The sequence below is a fragment of the Saimiri boliviensis genome, chromosome 9, assembly GCF_048565385.1.
Source record: "Saimiri boliviensis isolate mSaiBol1 chromosome 9, mSaiBol1.pri, whole genome shotgun sequence".
NCBI classification, from domain to species: Eukaryota; Metazoa; Chordata; class Mammalia; order Primates; family Cebidae; genus Saimiri; species Saimiri boliviensis.
In genome coordinates, this window is record NC_133457.1 from 78710344 (window position 1) to 78728488 (window position 18145).

General features: G+C 43.1%; 1 protein-coding gene across 2 annotated transcripts in view; it reads right to left on the bottom strand.

Annotated features, from left to right (window-relative positions):
• Positions 1-18145, bottom strand: part of SEC23B (SEC23 homolog B, COPII coat complex component) — a 47229-nt gene that overhangs the window by 12973 nt on the left and 16111 nt on the right. For both annotated transcript variants that reach the window (XM_003933163.4, XM_074406196.1), the window contains 7 exons: positions 17912-17992; positions 14619-14708; positions 9436-9542; positions 8675-8828; positions 5564-5641; positions 3137-3298; positions 128-214 (listed from right to left, as the gene is read on the bottom strand). In XM_003933163.4, the coding sequence (XP_003933212.2) occupies positions 128-214; positions 3137-3298; positions 5564-5641; positions 8675-8828; positions 9436-9542; positions 14619-14708; positions 17912-17992 (759 nt within the window). The remainder of the gene's footprint in view (positions 1-127; positions 215-3136; positions 3299-5563; positions 5642-8674; positions 8829-9435; positions 9543-14618; positions 14709-17911; positions 17993-18145) is intronic.

Here is an 18145-nt window from a genome sequence, read left to right on the forward strand (position 1 = left end):
TTAAATAAGAAGGAAACAAAAACCATAGTTAAGGACAGTAACTCTCCTTGTGTGCACACTGAATAAGTTTGTATGCCTTTTCTCCAATTTAAAAACAAAAATAAATAGATTAATAATACAATCTTACCTCACCAAGATAAATGACAATTTGGAAGAAAGTATCCATCAGCAAAATTCTGTCAGCTAGAATGCTGCTGCTGTCCAGGAGTACTGGCTGAAGAAAAAGAGAGAGAAGGATGGCATTGGTCTTCCCTGCTTCCCACACAGCAACCACTTCCACCCGACCCTGACCCCATGCCTGGTATCCACACCATTTACAAATGGTGCCCAGCACAGTGGCTCACCCCTTTTCTTCCTGACACATTTCCACTTTCTGCTCCTGACTCAGTCTCCACTGTGTAGGAAAAATCGGCTCCAAATACTTCCTCATCAATGGAGAAGGGAGATTAATGATACTTTTTTTTTTAAGAGTCAGGGTGGGGCCGGGCGCGGTGGCTCAAGCCTGTAATCCCAGCACTTTGGGAGGCCGAGGCGGGTGGATCACGAGGTCAAGAGATCGAGACCATCCTCGTCAACATGGTGAAACCCCATCTTTACTAAAAATATAAAAAATTAGCTGGGCATGGTGGCACGTGCCTGTAATCCCAGCTACTCAGGAGGCTGAGGCAGGAGAATTGCCTGAACCCAGGAGGCGGAGGTTGCGGTGAGCCAAGATCGCGCCATTGCACTCCAGCCTGGGTAACAAGAGCAAAACTCTGTCTCAAAAAAAAAAAAAAAAAAAAAGAGTCAGGGTGTTGCTCTGTTGCCCAAGCTGGAATAAAGTGACATGACTCTGGCTCACTGCAGCTTTGACCTCCTGGGTTCAAGTGATCCTCCCACCTCAGTCTCTTGAGTAGCTGAGGCTACAGGTGTACGCCACCATGCCCAACTAATTATTTTTTGTAGAGACAGGGTCTCACATTATGTTGACCAAGCTTAATAATATATTTTGATCTTGGAACAAAAAATAATTCTGAATATTCTCAGTTTTGTATGTATTTTAGAAATCAGCGACGCTCTCTGCAGATAAGACAGAATATGTACACCTATATGAAAAACAGCATTTAGTACACGTTTTTAAAGTTTACTATAAAATATATATTATGGTTGGGTGTGGTAGCTCATATCTGTAAACCTAGCACTTTAGGAAGCCAAGGCAGGCAGATCATTTAAGCCCATGAGTTAAAGACCAGCCTGGGCAAAATGGCAAAACCCGGTCTCTACCAAAAGCACAAAAAACTAGCTGGGCTGTGGTGGCATGTGCCTGTGGTCCCTGCTATTCAGCAGGATCACCTGAACCTGGGAGGTGGAGGCTACAGTAAGCAGAAATCGCACCACTGCACTCCAGCCTGGGTGACAGAATAAGACCCCATCTCAAAAAAAAAAAAAAAAAAAAAAAAAAAAAAATATATATATATATATATATATATATGGTGGCGTGTGTGTGTATATAATTTATATTTTATATATTACTATATAATTCTAAGTATATAATTTATTGGCATATTTACATATACATATAATTTTTATATCAGTAATTCTTTCTTTTTTTTTTTTGAGAGGGAGTCTTGCCCTGTTGCCCAGGCTGGAATGCACTGGCGCACTTTCAGCTCACTGCAGCTTCCGCCTCCTGGGTTCAAGTGATTCCCCAGCCTCAGTTTTCCGAGTGGCCGTGATTACTGGTGCCACACCCAGCTAATGTTTGTTTTAGTAGAGACAGAGTTTCAGCATGTTGGGCAAGCTGGTCTCAAACTCCTGACGTCAGGTCATCCGCCTGCTAATTTAGTAATTATTTCAGTAACAAAAGTGGCCTCTACTTACTAAAGAAAATTTTAAAATGTGTACCCAAGTACAACAAGTATTGATATTTTGTTTTTTTCCATATAGTCCTTATTTTTGCAGGCAATATTTAGAAAACTTTCTATTTTGACTTTTTTTCATGTCACATTTTTACATAAGGACTTATCTACTTTACTATGTTACATACATTTTGTGAATACTGTTGGCCCTCCATATCGGTGGGTTCCATATATGTAAATTCAACCAACCTTGGATTGAAAATATCTGAGAAAAACATGCGTCTGTGCTGTACATGCATATACCTGTTTTCTTGTCATTATTCCCTAAACCATACAGTATGACAGTTATTTACATAGCACTTACATTATAATTAGGTATTATAACTGATCCAGAGATGATTTGAAGTATATGGGAGAATGTGCCCAGGTTACATGCAAATATTATGTAATTTTGTATTAGTAACTTGAGTATCTAAAAATTTTGGTATCCAAGGGAGGTCCTGGAACCAATCCTCCATGAATATTGAGGATCAACTGCATTTCTCAGGTTACTTATTTATTTTCCTGTATTAAACATTTGGATTGTTATTTGATTCTCTATTATAATAGTTTCTTCACTATTTTTTTTTTGTTTTGCACAAAGCCTATTCTGTATCTAGGAGTAATTCCTTCAGGTACAAGACTTGGCATTGCTGGTGTAAGTATATGAGCACAAGAGGAAAAAAGCATCCATGTTATTTATTAGAGTTTTTTACATTTATTCCTGCCTCCCACAAATAATAGCTTTATATGTCCTTTGACATTTTCCTGAAGGTTTTTTTTTTTTTTTTTTGTTTGTTTGTTTTTCTGGAGACAGCGTTTCGCTCTTGTTACACAGGCTGGAGTGCAATGGCGCGATCTCAGCTCACCACAACCTCTGCCTCCTGGGTTCAGGCAATTCTCCTGCCTCAGCCTCCTGAGTGGCTGGGATTACAGGCACGTGCCAACATGCCCAGCTAATTTTCTGTATTTTTAGTAGAGACGGGGTTTCACCACGTTGACCAGGATGGTCTTGATCTCTTGACCTCGTGATCCACCCACCTCGGCCTCCCAAAGTGCTGGGATTACAGGCTTGAGCCACCGCACCCGGCCCCTCCTGAAGGTATTTTTTAAAAGAAATAAAGTTAAATTATTATAAAAACTCAAAGTTTTCTTTCTTTTTTTTTTAAACAGTTCTGCTTTCTAAGTAAATTTGCTTAAAAAAAGAGTATCTATTAGGTGATTCCAATCCTCAGGAAAGCATTTGGGGAAAGCCTTACTTCTGGTGGCCCATGAAATGAGTAAGAGTAGAGAATGGGCTGGATCATGATGAGGGACTGAGTCAGGTCCTGCCGGGCAAAATGGTGTCTGTAATAGGATGACTCATCAGGACTGTTGTTGAATACTTGAAGAAACGGAGATCTTCTCAGATGGAACATGAACTACATTCACAAAGAACAAAAGAGAAATGCATATAGTTGTAACCTTCTTAAACACCCGCAGAGTACTACTCTACCTCAGGCCTCTGAAATAGGAGAACCCAGAAAAGGGCTCTCTGGGTTCACAGAACAGAAAGCCTAAGGTGGCACCAGGGACTGGGGAAAGAGGAAAACTGGGAGTTGTTGCTTAATGAGCACAGAGTTTCAACTCTGGAAAGTGAAAAATTCTAGACATCAGGTGCTCAATAATGTGAATGCACATAACACTGATCAACTGTAGGCTTAAAAATGGTTAAGATGGTAAACTTTGTTATGTGTGTTTTACCACAATAAAAATTCATTTTTTTAAGTGCCTCTGGGTATGTCAGACCTTCCATATTTAAGAGGAAAGCCAAAGAAACGTTTATTTCCAGAGTCTGTGTTTATTTCCAGAGTCTACTGTGCCAGGTGGCGGAGACAGAATATCTGCTCTCAGAGAAGTCAGGCCCAGTGAGAAAGGCACACTTGGGGCTACGAACCAGAGTATGGAATAGCACTGGGGAGGTGGGGGTGGAGGGTCAGGAGGAGACTTCCCAGAGCTCTGGGGGCTAACAATGCACCCTGAGAGATGTGGTTGAGGAAGCCACAGGGCCAGGGGGAAGAGGACTCCAGGCACGAGAACAGCAGATGAGAGCTCAGGACACAAGCTAGGAAGCAGGTGTAGGGGAGAAAGGGACAAGGGATGACAGTGCAGCCATAGGTTCTCACCCTTGAGGATTAGAAGAAGTGGCGGGGGGCGGGGGGGGGGGTGAGGGGGTGGGGGTGGGGCGGCATTCTTTCAGCTCAAGTTAAAAAGTTGCCAGAACATGAAAGTGAGCTGCCTTGTGAAGTATTAAGCTTCCTGAGACTCCAAATATTGAATCATAGGTTCCTAAATAATCATCAAGGCTGACATTCAATACAGCCTGCATGCAAGGCACAAAGTACTATACAAGAACTACTTCATCCTTCCAATAAGCCCATGAGGTAGGTTCTCTTACCATCCCTAGTTTACAGGTGAGGAAATGGAGGCACAGAGGGGCAAGTAACTTCTCCAAGGTCACACCACTACTGAGTGTCACAGCTGGACTCTACACTAGGCCGCATGGCTCTAGAGAATGGGCTCTGGCTGGCCTCTCTCCTAGAATGCCTTGACAGAAGGAATCTGAGAAAGCATTCCATCTGGTTTTCAAGCTGTGCTCGCAGAGTCTTCATCAAGTCCTCAGGGGCCCAGGGGTGAGGGCTCTGGTGAGACACAGTGTGGGGTGGTACATGGGCACAACCAGAGAAGCACCAAATCTATCTGCTTTATGTGCTGGCGTTTAAGGGCAGCTCCTCTCAAAGAAAGGATTCCATGGTTTTAAAAAAACAAACAAACAAAAAAAAAACAACTACAAACCACTCCTGCAGACAAACTCCCCACTGCTAGAGGTGGAAAACCGAACACTCCAGGGGTTTGGGACTCCTCTAGGGTCAGGAGAGGTAAGGCCAGGCCTGGAACCTCACCCTGACTCTGGCTGATCTGGGGCTCTTCCACAACACCACACAGCTTTAACCTCTTGCACGTAGGCACCTGCTATGGAGCTAGGTCACTTCTAATGCTGAGCAGGTGACTGGCACTGTGCTAAATACTTAATACTCAATTGGCCTCAGCTCCTGTAATCCTTATAGACACTCATGAGTTATGCTCTATTTCCTCAATTACAATGGAGATGAAAATTCGTCTACTTCTCCTCTCTTGTCCAGTGGCTTCTAAAGGCTTGGTTCATGAAGAGTGCAGTTACTTTTAGGAGCTGCTTGTTGCTGATTCCTGGTTATAACGTACCTAATAACCACAGATATATTATGAAATATTTGTCATATTAACTGTGGGTTTTTTTGTTTTTTTTTTTTTGCATATTCACCTCCATGTGTGCTCATTTTCTTGGTTTGCTGCTGAGGTAGCTGACTGTTTCCCCAGAACTTTTACATATCAGAGATATTTTTTATGGCCTTATATCAATGATCCTATCTTGCCTGTTCATGAAAATGTATGCATGAGTTTTCTCCCCTCTGCACGTCATCCTTATCTTCTGTGGGGCTTAGGGTGCTGTCTTCCCTAGACACACATTCGACTTGGGTTGAACAAACTCTGTCACCTACAGACTGAGTCTCAAGACATTAAAAAGCCCTCACTTTGCGCTGAAAATGAAGTTAATTTCTATCAAAATTTATTGTTCTATAGTTATTTTAGAAACATATATTACTCACCTGAGGATATAGAGAAAAGGAGTCAGATAACCTAAAAGAAGCGGGGTCTTCTTTATTATACTGCCCAAACTTCTGACACTACAGAAAGAAAATACCAAAAAACAAATACAAAGAGAAAGAGAAAAAAAAATCTAAGTTAGAATTACCTGGAAAAACACTTGGACTAAGCTACATTCCAGTCTGAACTCTGCCACTTACTGTAAGTCCTAGACTTGCACTTCTCAAGCATCAGTGAGCAGGTAAATGATCAGGGGGTCTTGCAAAGATGCAAACTCTTGGGAAGGACTGAAGATTCTGCATCTTATATCAGCTCCCAGGCAATGCTGGCCTGAGGACCGCCCTGACCAGAGAAGCTAGGTGAGCTCTCCCAGGCGCCTATTCCATACGAAAACTCTCTAACACCATGAAAACTAACAATTACAGTTATGCTTTGATGTTCTCTCAACACTACAACTCAAATATATTTCTCCCAATGGCAGACTTCTGAATCACAATGTTTTCTCTTCCTGCCTTTACGTCTGCTCACACATCCCTGGCCACTAAAGAATTTGGCTGTTCACCATCTAAAGAATTTACTTTCTTCCCACAAAATCTGGTGTCCTTCCACAGTTCTCATCTTCTTGAACTTCCTAGCAGCATGGGCCAAGTGACTGCCCAAACATTTGACACTTTCTCCTTGAGCTGCTACTAAATTACCTTCCTGTTTCTCACCGTCTCTCCAACCAGCCCTTTTCTGCCGTCTTCAGTGGTTTTGTTTTCCTTCTCCCCTGACGGACTCCTTGGGAGTTACTTCTTGGCCCCCTACTCCCATCCTCACTGCTTTGGGTACAAATGAACACTACAGCCAGATGGGTGTCATCCAAATCCACCCTCCAGTGTCCAGTGCTGACCTCTAGCCTGAGCCCCAGTCAGGACATCTACCTAAATAAGGGAAAGCTTTCCTGAGACACACTTTTGCAAGTTCACACTCAATTATCAAAAAATAGACTATTCCATTAGAAAAAGAGATTCACCTTCTCTCACCCTAAAGTTGCTCTCCTTTCACCACCACTCTTACAGTAAGTTACCCTCATGTGAAATGTTATTCAATGCTGACTTTTTGGTTTCTGACTTCATACAGAATCATTTCATCAAGTTTTATCAACTCTTTCAGTGTATCCGGATTTCAAACCTTCTGCTTCTTTCATCTCTACTACCGCTATGCGGTACCACTGAGTCTGAAAAAGCCTCCATTCACGACAATAGCCTTTTCTCCCTGCAATGTGCCTCACATGGTGACATTAAATATAAACACGAGCATCATGCCGACATCACATGCCTGCTTAACAATCACACGTAAGTCTCCCTTGCTCCCTAAAGTTAAGGAGCTCCCCAATCAAGGAGCACCTTCCCTGACTCTGTTCCCCACTGCACAACCTAGCCTCCTGTGACACTGGTTTCTCCAAGGGCCTCAGCATAAGCTAAAAGGCCCAGCTACCTCCTGAGGGCTCATTCCTGCTAGGCCTCCACTCAGCAAGCCTTGCCTTCTCCTCTCCAATTAGTCTATTCTAATAAAAAACCTGTTCAAGGATCATTCCACAGGAAGCCTTTGTTAACCACCTGGGCCCTCTGCTTATCTACCCTCCCTCTGAAATCCTAAAGGAGCAATTTCCAAATTGTGTTTGAAATGTTGACACTTACTGAAAAAATGGTTGCATGAGATGCCAAGGGCAAATAGATGCCTGAACTAAATGAAACAGATTTCCTTACTGGGCCTTTCCATGCCTTTGATCACACATACATGCTGTGACTCTCTAGGAAGGTAAGATTATTGTGTGCCAATTACTGATTTATCGCCTTGTGGCTCCAAATGCACCCCTTTTGTCTGTTGTGAAATGAACATGGGCTCTTTCACTTCCTCTCCTTTGCCAGCTGGCACAATAACAAGCTTTGCCAGTAGAGAGTGCTGGAGATGAGCGTCAGCTTCGGGCACCTGAGTGCTCACTCAGCAGCTTCCTGGGTGCCAGGCCTGCTGCACCGTGACTTCCCTAGTGCTGAACTCCTGGAGATCTTCACAGCCAGCAGCGAAAGCAGCAGCCCTGCATGCCTCCACTGAGACATTTTCCTCTAGACAGCTTTCCCTGTACCGTAAGGGTGGCTTTTCTTCAAATTCTAGAGCATGAATTTCTAGCAAGTTTCCCGGCACAGCGCCATGGCAACTTCTCTGCAAAAGACTCATGAAACCATGGCCGTGCCCTCCCAACTAGGTCTGGATCAGCCCTGGGGAGAGGGAGCACTTCCTTGGGTGCTCTATCTCAGCCCCAGAAGTAGTGGCTGCCCACTTCTCTATACTTCCTTCTGGCCAGTCCCTCACTGTTCTACTCCCCTGTTGTAGTAGTAATTCTTTATAAAAGACTTTCCCTATTTACATTACAGTGTGACTCCTCTAACCTGATTTCTTTTTTTTTTTTTTTTTTTTGAGACAGAGTATCGCTCTCGTTGCCCAGGCTGGAGTGCAATGGCACAACCTTGGCTCATAGCAACCTCCACCTCCTGGGTTCGATTCTCCTGCCTCAGCCTCCCAAGTAGCTGGGATTATAGGCACGTGCCACCATGCCTGGCTAATTTTCGTATTTTTAGTAGAGACGGGGTTTCTCTATGTTGGTCAGGTTGCTCTTGAACTCCTGACCTCAGGTGATCTACCCACCCTGGCCTTCCAAAGTGCTGAAACTACAGGCATGAGCCACTGCACCTGGCCCATTTCCTCTTATCTGATTAAATCCAGACCCACACAAGGTATCTCCCTAAACTCACTAGGCCTGGATCCCTAGGTCCAAAACCACTTCCCAGATTTAAAGGAAAAATACAAAACCAGAGCATTCACAAAATGACTCATCTAAGTCAACTCAATCTACATAGATTTGTATCACTCTCCAAATGCTCTGTGTGTGTTGTTTCTTCCCAACTATAATGTAAATTTCTGTGGGGAAAATGCACATTCAATATGTCTTTAACGGAATGTCCAGTGTGTGGCATAAGATAGGCAACTGATAAATTCTTGCTGGTTTACTGTATAATAATTAAGTAGAGCAGAAACCAAGACTGAACCTAATGCCACTGTCCCCAGTTTACCAGTCGGATGAGTTGACGGTCCAGCCACCGGAGCACATCAGGTCCCTCCTCTGACTCTGCCCGGAACACCCCAAGCCGTGCCATCAAGACTGCCGCAGCCTCCTGGTCAAATGCTGCTTCTATGTGCCTGAGCTGCGTCTGTGCATCTGCCCAACTGACAATCTCAGAGTTAGTGCCAGGCTTATGTTTAGGAGAGATCAGAAAGCCAGATGTCATTCAGATAAAGAAACACAGGCTGGGCGCAGTGGCTCATTCCTGAAATCCCAACATCTTGGGAGGCCAAGGTGGGAGGATTGCTTGAGCCTAAAAGTTTGAGACCAGCCTGAGCAACACTGTGAGATCCCCATCTCTCTACAAAAAGTAAAAAAATTAGCCAGTTTTGGTGGCAGGTGTCTGTAGTCCCAGCTACTTGGGAGGCTGAAGTGGGACGATCACTTGCGCATGCGAGGTTGAGGCTACAGTGAGCTGTGATTGTGCCACTGTACTCCAGTTTGGGCTAGAGCGAAACTGTCTCCAAATGATAATAATAAATCATTTTTAATGAACTATATTTCCTACAGAAAGATGATTCCTGTAGACAAATGTTCATAGGCCTAACTGCGTTAGCCAAAAATGCCTCCTTCTCTGATCAAATAAGCCAATGAGGTGTGGTGAGAACCATTCAATGGAATCAAAAAGACAAACTAATAAATGTTAAAGTATCTCTTCAAGGGAAAAATGTCAGTCAGTTACTCAACAGAAAGGAAACTGGGGCTGCTTACTTTCGGGCAATGGTGGTCACACGGATGCGTCTCTGGGTGCTGGAGTGCTGATAATGTGTGACAAACTGGATGGCTCCTCTGCCTCCCTGGGGGATCGGGGCGTTGTGCTGCAGGGTGAGAGGCCATAACCTTGTCTGTTATACGGACGACTCAAACACAGTCACAGAGTCCAAAGTACTCTTCTAAAATGACTGACAGCAATGACAGGAAGGTTCTTGACATATTTTGAAGGGCACACTTAGGATCTGCACATTTCACTGCATATAACCTTTATCTCCAAAAAAAGACGAAGAACTACATTCAATACTGAACTTAAATTAATGATATATCTGCTGAAGTGTTTAGGCATGAAATACATGGATGACTGCAACTTGTTTTGAAATGCATCAAAACTAAAATGAATTGATGAATAACTAAATACAGAACACAAAAGACATAGGCATGCCTCATTTATTTGCAATTTTTTTTTAAGTTGAAGATTTGTGGCAATTGTGCATCAAGCAAGTCTATCGTCACCAGTTTTCCAACATCATGTGCTCACTTCATGTCTCTGTGTCACAGTTTGGCAATTCTCACAATATTTCAAACTTTTTCATTATTATTATATATCTGTTATGGTGGTCTCTGATCACTGATCTTTGATATTACCATTTAATTGTTTTGGGGTGCTACAAACTGCACCCATATAAGATGGCAAACACTGATAAATGTCATGTATATTCTTACTGCTCCAGTGACCGACCTTTCCCTTACCTCTCTCCCTCTCCTTAGGCCTCCCCTGTTTCCTGAGATACAACAATATCAAAATGAGACCAATTAATAACCCTACAATGGCCTCTAAGTATTCAAGTGAAAGGAAGAGTCTCTCACTTTAAATCAAAAGCTAAAAATCATTCATCTTAGTAGAGAAGGCACATTGAAAGCCAAGGTAGCTGAAAGCTAGGTCTCTTGCCCCAAAACTGCCAAGTTGTGAATGCAAAGAAAAGTTCTTGAAAGAAATTAAAAATGACTCCAGTGAACATGTGAATGATAAGAAAGTGAAACAGCCTTACTGCTGATGTGGAGAACGTTTTACCACAACATTCCTTTGAGCCAGAGCCTAATCCAGAGCAAGGTCCTAACTCTCTTCAATATATAAAGGGTGGAGAGGGGTAAGGAAGCTGCAGAAGAAAAGTTGGAAGCTGGCAGAGGTTGGTTCCTGAGGTTTAGGGAAAGAAGCCATCTCCATAACATAATAGCACAAAATGAAGCAGGATGTGCTGATATAGAAACTCCTGCAGGTTATTCACATTAGTTAAGATCATAGATGAAGGCAGCTACACTAAACAACGGATTTTCCATGTAAAGGAAATAGTCTTCTGTTGGAAGAAGATGCCATCTAGAATTTTCATAGCTAGAGAGAAGTCAATGCCTGGCTTTAAAGTTTCAAAGGGCAGGTTGACTCTCTTGTTAGGAGCAAATGCAACTGGTGACTTATAGGATCTTGCTCTGTCACCCAGGCTGGAGTACAGTGGCATGATCTCAGCTCGCTGCAACCTCTATCTCCCAGGCTCAGGAGATTCTCCCACCTCAGCCTCCCAAGTAGTTGGGACTACAGGTGCACACCACCACATCTGGCTAATTTTTATATTTTTGGTAGAGATGAGGTCTCACCACATTGCCCAGGCTGGTCTTGAACCCCTGAGCTCAAGCAACTCACCCACCTTGGCCTCCCAAAGGGCTGGGATTACAGATGTAAGCCACTGCACCCAGCCAGCTGGTGACTTTAAGTTGAAGCCAATGCTCATTTACCATTTGCAGTATCCTAGGACTCTTAAGAATTATATTCAATCTACCCTTTCTGTGCTCTACAAAAGAAACAACAAAGCCTGGATGATAGCACATCTATTTACAGAATGGCTTACTGAATATTTAAAGCCCACTGTTGAGACCTGCTACTCAGGAAAAAAAGGACTCCTTTCAAAATATCACTGCTCACTGACAATGCAATTTGTCATTCAAGAGCTCTGACGGAGATGTAAAGGAGATAAATGTTATTTTCATGCCTGCTAACACAACATCCATTCTGCATTCAAGGACGAATTTTGACTTTCAAGTCTTATTATTTAAGAAATACATTTCATAAGATGATAGCTGCCATACATAGTGATTCCTGAGATGAATCTGGGCAAAGAAAATGAAAAATCTGAAAAGGATTCTCCATTCTAGATGTCACTGAAGATGTCAAAGTATTAACCTTCACAGGAGTTTTAAAATTTACTCCAATGTTCATGGATAATTTTGAGGGATTTGAGACTTCAGGGGAGGAAGTCACTGAAGAAATGTTGGAAGCAGCAAGATAACTAGAATTAGAAATGGATCCTCGGCTGTGAATGGTGGCTCACGCCTGTAATCCCAGTACTTTGGGAGGCTGAGCCGGGTGGATCACCTGTCAGGAGTTCGAAATCAGCCTGGCTAACATAGTGAAAGCCCGTCCCTACAAAAAATACAAAAATTAGCTGGGCGTGGTAGCAGTTGCCTTAATCCCAGCTACATGGGAGGCTGAGGCAGAAGACTTGCTTAACTCCAGGAGGCAGAGGTTGCAGTGAGCCGAGATAGAGCCACTGCACTCCAGCCTTAGCAACAAAGGGAGACTCCATATCAAAAAAAAAAAAAAGTGGATCCTGGCCGGTTTGTAATCCCAGCACTTTGGAAGGCTAAGGTGGGAGGACTGCTTGAGCCCTGGAGTTCAAGACCAGTCTGGGGAACAATGAGAGACCTCCATCTCTATGGAGCCTCACTCCGTCACCGAGACTGGAGTGGTGGTGCAATCTTGGCTCACTGCAACCTCCAACTCCCAGATTCAAGCAATTCTCCTCCCTCAGCCTCCTGAGCAGCTGAGATTACAGGCATGTGCCATGACACCTGGCTAATTTTTTTGTATTTTTAGTAGAGACAAGGTTTCACCAAGTTGATCAGGCTCGTCTCGACCTTCTGACCTTGTGACCTGCCTGCCTCAGCTTTCCAAAGTGCTGGGATTACAGGTGTGAGCCATACTGTCTGCCTATTTTTTTTATTAAAGAGATAAGGAAGTGAATCCTGAACTGCTACAATTTCATAAAACTTTAATGGATTAGCAATTGCTTCTTATGGATAACCAAAGACAGTGGTTTGTTGAGATGGAATCTACTCCTCATGAAGATGCTGTGACATTGTTGAAATGACAAGATGAGATTTACAGTATTATACAAACTTACCTAGTAAAGCAGCAGCAAGGTTTAAGAGAATTGATTCCATTATTGAAAGAAGTTCTACTGTGGGTAAAAAGCTATCAAACAACACTGGATGCTACAGAGAAATCTTTCCCGAAAGGAAGAGTCAACTGCTGCAGCAAACTTCATTGTTGCCTTATTTTAAGAAATTGCCAGGCTGGGTGCAGTGGCTCACAGCTGTAATCCCAGCACTCTGGGAGGCTGAGGCAGGCGGATCACATGAGGTCAGGAGTTCAAGACACTCTGGCCAATGTGGCGAAACCCTGTCTCTACTAAAAACACAAAAATTAGCTGGGCATGGTGGCAGGCACCTGTAATCCTAGCTACTCAGGAGGCTGAGGTGTGAGAATGGCTTGAACCTGGCAGGTGGTGGTTGCAGTAGGCCAAGATCATGCCACTGCCACAGCCTGGGTGACAGAGTGAGACATCATCTTAATTTTTAAAAAGGGAAAAAGAAAAAAAACTGCCACAGCCACTCACCCTTCAGCAACCAACAGCCTGATCAGTCAGCAGCCAACAACATCAGTTTAAGACCTTCCACTGCCGGGCGCGGTGGCTCAAGCCTGTAATCCCAGCACTTTGGGAGGCCGAGGCAGGTGGATCACGAGGTCGAGAGATCGAGACCATCCTGGTCAACATGGTGAAACCCCGTCTCTACTAAAAATACAAAAAATTAGCTGGGCATGGTGGTGCGTGCCTGTAGTCCCAGCTACTCAGGAGGCTGAGGCAGGAGAATTGCTTGAATACAGGAGGCAGAGGTTGCAGTGAGCCAAGATCGTGCCATTGCACTCCAGCCTGGGTAACAAGAGCGATACTCTGTCTCAAAAAAAAAAAAAAAAAAAAAAGACCTTCCACTAGCAAAAGATTATGACTCACTGAAGGATCAGATGTCATTAACATTTTTTAGCAGTATAGTTGACCCTTGAGCAATACAGGTTTGAACCGTAAAGGTCCACTTATACGTGGATTTTCTTCTGTCTTTGCTACCCAAGATGGCAAGACCAAGCCCTGCTCTTCCTCCTCCTCCTCAATCTACTGAACATTAAGATGAGAGTATGAAGACTTTGTGATATCCATTTCCACTTAACAAATAGTAAATACACTTTATCTTCCTTATGATTTTCTTAATAACATTCTCTTTTCTCTAGCTTACTTTACTGTAATATAGAATATAATATGTATTACTTACAGAGTATGTGTTAATCAACTGTTTGTTATCGGTCAGGTTTCCAGTCAACAGTGGGCTATTAGTAGTTAAGTTTTGGGGAAGTTAGTTACATGTGGAGTTTTAACTGTGCAGTGTTGGCACCCTAACACTACTCAAGGGTCAACTGTAAAGTATTTTTTTAATTAAAGAATGTATAATGTTTTCAAAGACATAATGCTATTTAACACTTAACACATGATAGTCTAAACGTAACTTTTATATGCAATAGGAAACCAAAATATTCATGTGACTTGTTTTATTGTAATATTCACTTTACTGTGGTAGTCTGGATCTGAACAATATTTCCAACACAGGCCTGTACGGTAAAATGTTAATTACAGAATCAAGGTGATGGGTTCACCTAGTCTGTGTTCACTGTACGATTCTTTCAATTTTCTGTATGTTTGGAATTTTTCATAATAAAATATTAGGAAAAGAACTGATACACTCAAAAATTAACCCGTATTATGATGGCTGATAAAATCCATTACCCTTCTAACAACCTTATCAATTCAACAATAAAGGGGTAACAGCAATTTGCTGCCTGACTCCGACTCAACCCTGGAAGGAATAAATAGGAAAAGGTCATGCTAGACTATCATCAGGCCTAATATCATACCCAAGGAATATCAGTTTGTGGAGAAAGTAACCAGAGACCACTAGTTTGAAATAAATCAGAAAACAGGACACTAACACATGAAGACACATGATGAAATCCAACTCACCTGATTGACAACTTCAAAATAGATGCCAAGTGTAGATGTAGGATCTAGGCCACAGAGTTTCCACTGACTCGTGCCACCAACACCAAGCTCCTAGGGGTGGGAAGAGGAATTTAAAAAACAAAACCAGAAAAGAATCAAGTCAGACTGTAATCCCAGCACTTTGGGAGGCCAAGGCAGATGAATCACCTGAGGTCAAAAGTTTGAGACCAGCCTGACCAACATGATGAAACCCCGTCTCTACTAAAAACACAAACATTAGCCAAGCCTGGTGATGTGCACCTGTAATCCCAGCTACTCAGGAGGAGCCTGAGGCAGGAGAATCGCTTGAACTTGAGAGACAAAGGTTGTGGTGAGCCAAGATCAAGCCACTGCACTCCAGCCTAGACAACAGAGTGACACTCTGTCTCAAAAAAAAAAAAAAAAAAGAAAGACTCTTGAAGTGAAATCACACAGCAGCTCTACGGTGAAGAGCAGGGAGGGTGCACTCTGTTCTGTCAGTACTTCCTAAGCTAGATAAAGACATAGATAGATTCACAGGAGTTCACCTTCCTTGTAGTGGCCTTTTCTAAAGGAAGCAGGTGTTTATTATCTGCTGGAAGGTGAAGGGCCATGCTCAGGAAAAAGGCAAAGAAGTCAAAAGCGCTTTCATGCCTCCCCTTCTTGCCTTGCTAACCCCATTCTAGGCACCAAACCCATGACGGTTGCTCCAGAGCTCCCAAAAAACATTTTCTCAGTGATACACAAATACCTTACCTAAACATTTACTCTTTAGATGCCTTTATTGGAGGAACCATAAAGACAATTAGAAAATGACCATTTTAGGCCGGGCGTGGTGGCTCACGCCTGTAATCCAAGCACTTTGGAGGCCAAGGCAAGTGGATCACCTGAGTTCAGGAGTTGAAGACCAGCCTGACCAACATGGTGAAACCCCGTCTTTATTAGAAAAAAGAAATTTAAAAAAAAAGAAAGAAAAAAAGAAAAGAAAAGGAAATAACCATTTTATAATCCTCAAAGAAATAAACTGATTTGAGTGAAGATCAATGTATGTTAAAAACCGCTAGGCTGTTGGCAAACAAGATATTCATATTGTGCTATGATCTCATTCAAAAGACTGCCTGCTAATGGCAAAGGGGGAAAGTGTTCCCTTACAGTAGAAAGGCAGTGGGGCAGTCACCACCATTACCACGTGATCTAACTCAGCACGTCTAACATGGGACAGCAGACATAGTGCCTCTGGATGTGACACAGCTTGAAGTACACATTGCCCAGGAAGAATGCTTGGCAAAAACGCTTTGGCTGAATCTAAACACACCTTTAAACCCTAACTCTCACTTTACAAAGGCTGTATCAAATGCAATGCCGGTTGGGGGAAAAACAGCTACAAAGGGCGTTTGAGGGGAAATTAAGGAAAAAATATGAACTAGATATTAGGAAATTATTATTTTCTTAAGTTTGATAATGACATTGTGGTAGGAGAGCATCCTTATTTTTAGAAGATGCACACTGAAGCACTCAAGGACTGCCATGATATCTACAAATTATTTGCGAAGGTCAGCAAAAAATCAAATCTGGCAAATAAATGATAATCAGATAAAGTAAATGTGGCAATCGAGACAAAAGAACAATCATGGTGAAATGTTAACAATTAGTGACTAAATGGTGGGTATACAGGAATTCATCACACTCCTCTTTAAACCTCTCAGTATGCCTAAAAATTGTGTGTTCCTATTCTTTGCACCCTCATTCCCCAACCAAAACTCATGGCTGAATTCTACTGGAAAAACTAGTTTGTACTAATTCATAAAAATATCTTCTTGGCCGGGCGCGGTGGCTCAAGCCTGTAATCCCAGCACTTTGGGAGGCCGAGGCGGGTGGATCACGAGGTCGAGAGATCGAGACCATCCTGGTCAACAAGGTGAAACCCCGTCTCTACTAAAAATACAAAAAATTAGCTGGGCATGGTGGCGCGTGCCTGTAATCCCAGCTACTCAGGAGGCTGAGACAGGAGAATTGCCTGAACCCAGGAGGCGGAGGTTGCGGTGAGCCGAGATCGCGCCATTGCACTCCAGCCTGGGTAACAAGAGCGAAACTCCGTCTCAAAAAAAAAAAAAAAAAAAATATCTTCTTAAACTACTTCAGGAAGCCTTCAGTAGGCAGATTTTAAGTCCATGGAAAATATTTTATAACAAGGAGGTCTTCCACAGCCCTGCCAGGAAACAGGAGTACAAGCTCCTTAGTACTCTGGGGGTAACGAACGAATGATTCATTAGATGGGCTTTAGAGTAGCAATCTGCCTCCCTCAGAAGGAATATGCTCTCAAATCGCCTTGCCTCTGCCAAGCTCAATGAAAGTTTAATCTCTGTGGTTACTCAGGAACATTTGCTGCTGTCAACATGAAGGATGACCCACACTTCCAGTGTGTCAGGCACTAACTGCTTCACCTGAACCAACTCATTTCAACCTCTTAACAATGCCGTAGAGTAGGCACTGTTACTATCCCTATTTGCCAGATAAAGATAGTAAAGCACAGAGCAGGTAAGTCCTTTGCTCAGGCTAGCTGTGGGGTGTAAACCTGCACCTTGGATCCACTTTTGGCTCTAGGGTCTACCCTCCCACTGATGACGACAATGAGGGAAGGACACGACTGTGTATCCCCAGCCCAGGACCACCCTAGAGAGGCCTTGCCAACCCAAATGGTTTGCCTCCTAACAAGTGAAGTGTAATCAGAGGAAATGGACAATAAGCAAAGCCGCTCGTCCCAAACGATAACTAAACTGTTTATGTACACTCAAAATTTATTACTAGAGAAAACATTTGTTTGCACACACTGCAGTGTCACCCACTTCCACACCAACTCACGTTGTCTCTGTTGTAAAAGGCTTGTTATTAACCGACTAGACAAAGGTATCACCTCTAACGGCAATGAGCAATAGGCTTACTCCAGAAGGACTGTGCTGAATGTTTGCCTTGTGCTGAACAGCATGCCGTGACTTTGGCACAGTGACCATGGGCCTTGCAGTCAGGGGCACTTGGACTCTAGCTCTTTTATGTCGGTTCTGACCCTGAGCAAGATACTTAACCTTTCTGAGCCTCGGTTTCCTTCTCTCTAACCCTTGAGGCAAACAGATGGAGTAACATCACCTCTCCGAGTATAGCCAGCAATGAGGATTATCCCTTCTCCTGTCACCGCAGACACATCTGACATGTGACATATGTGAGATCATCACTCTCTGACACTTCTGATAGGTTAAATCCAGGTCAGGAGGTGAGGGTGATGGAGTTGTTTTCCTTACGTTTTCTGACACACACGGTCCCTTCACATTCAGAGATACACATGGGCCAATGGCTCCTGCAATCTTCAGTTCCCGAGAGGTCTAAAACAAATATGTGACAGTGTAAAGTTAAAAATCACTTCAATCCACTCTGCTCTCATCATGGCCACAATGAAAGCTTAGAGGAAAAATATAACACTACTATTCTGCCAAGAGAAAACCCCACATGGATCACAACTGCTCTCCTACAAACTT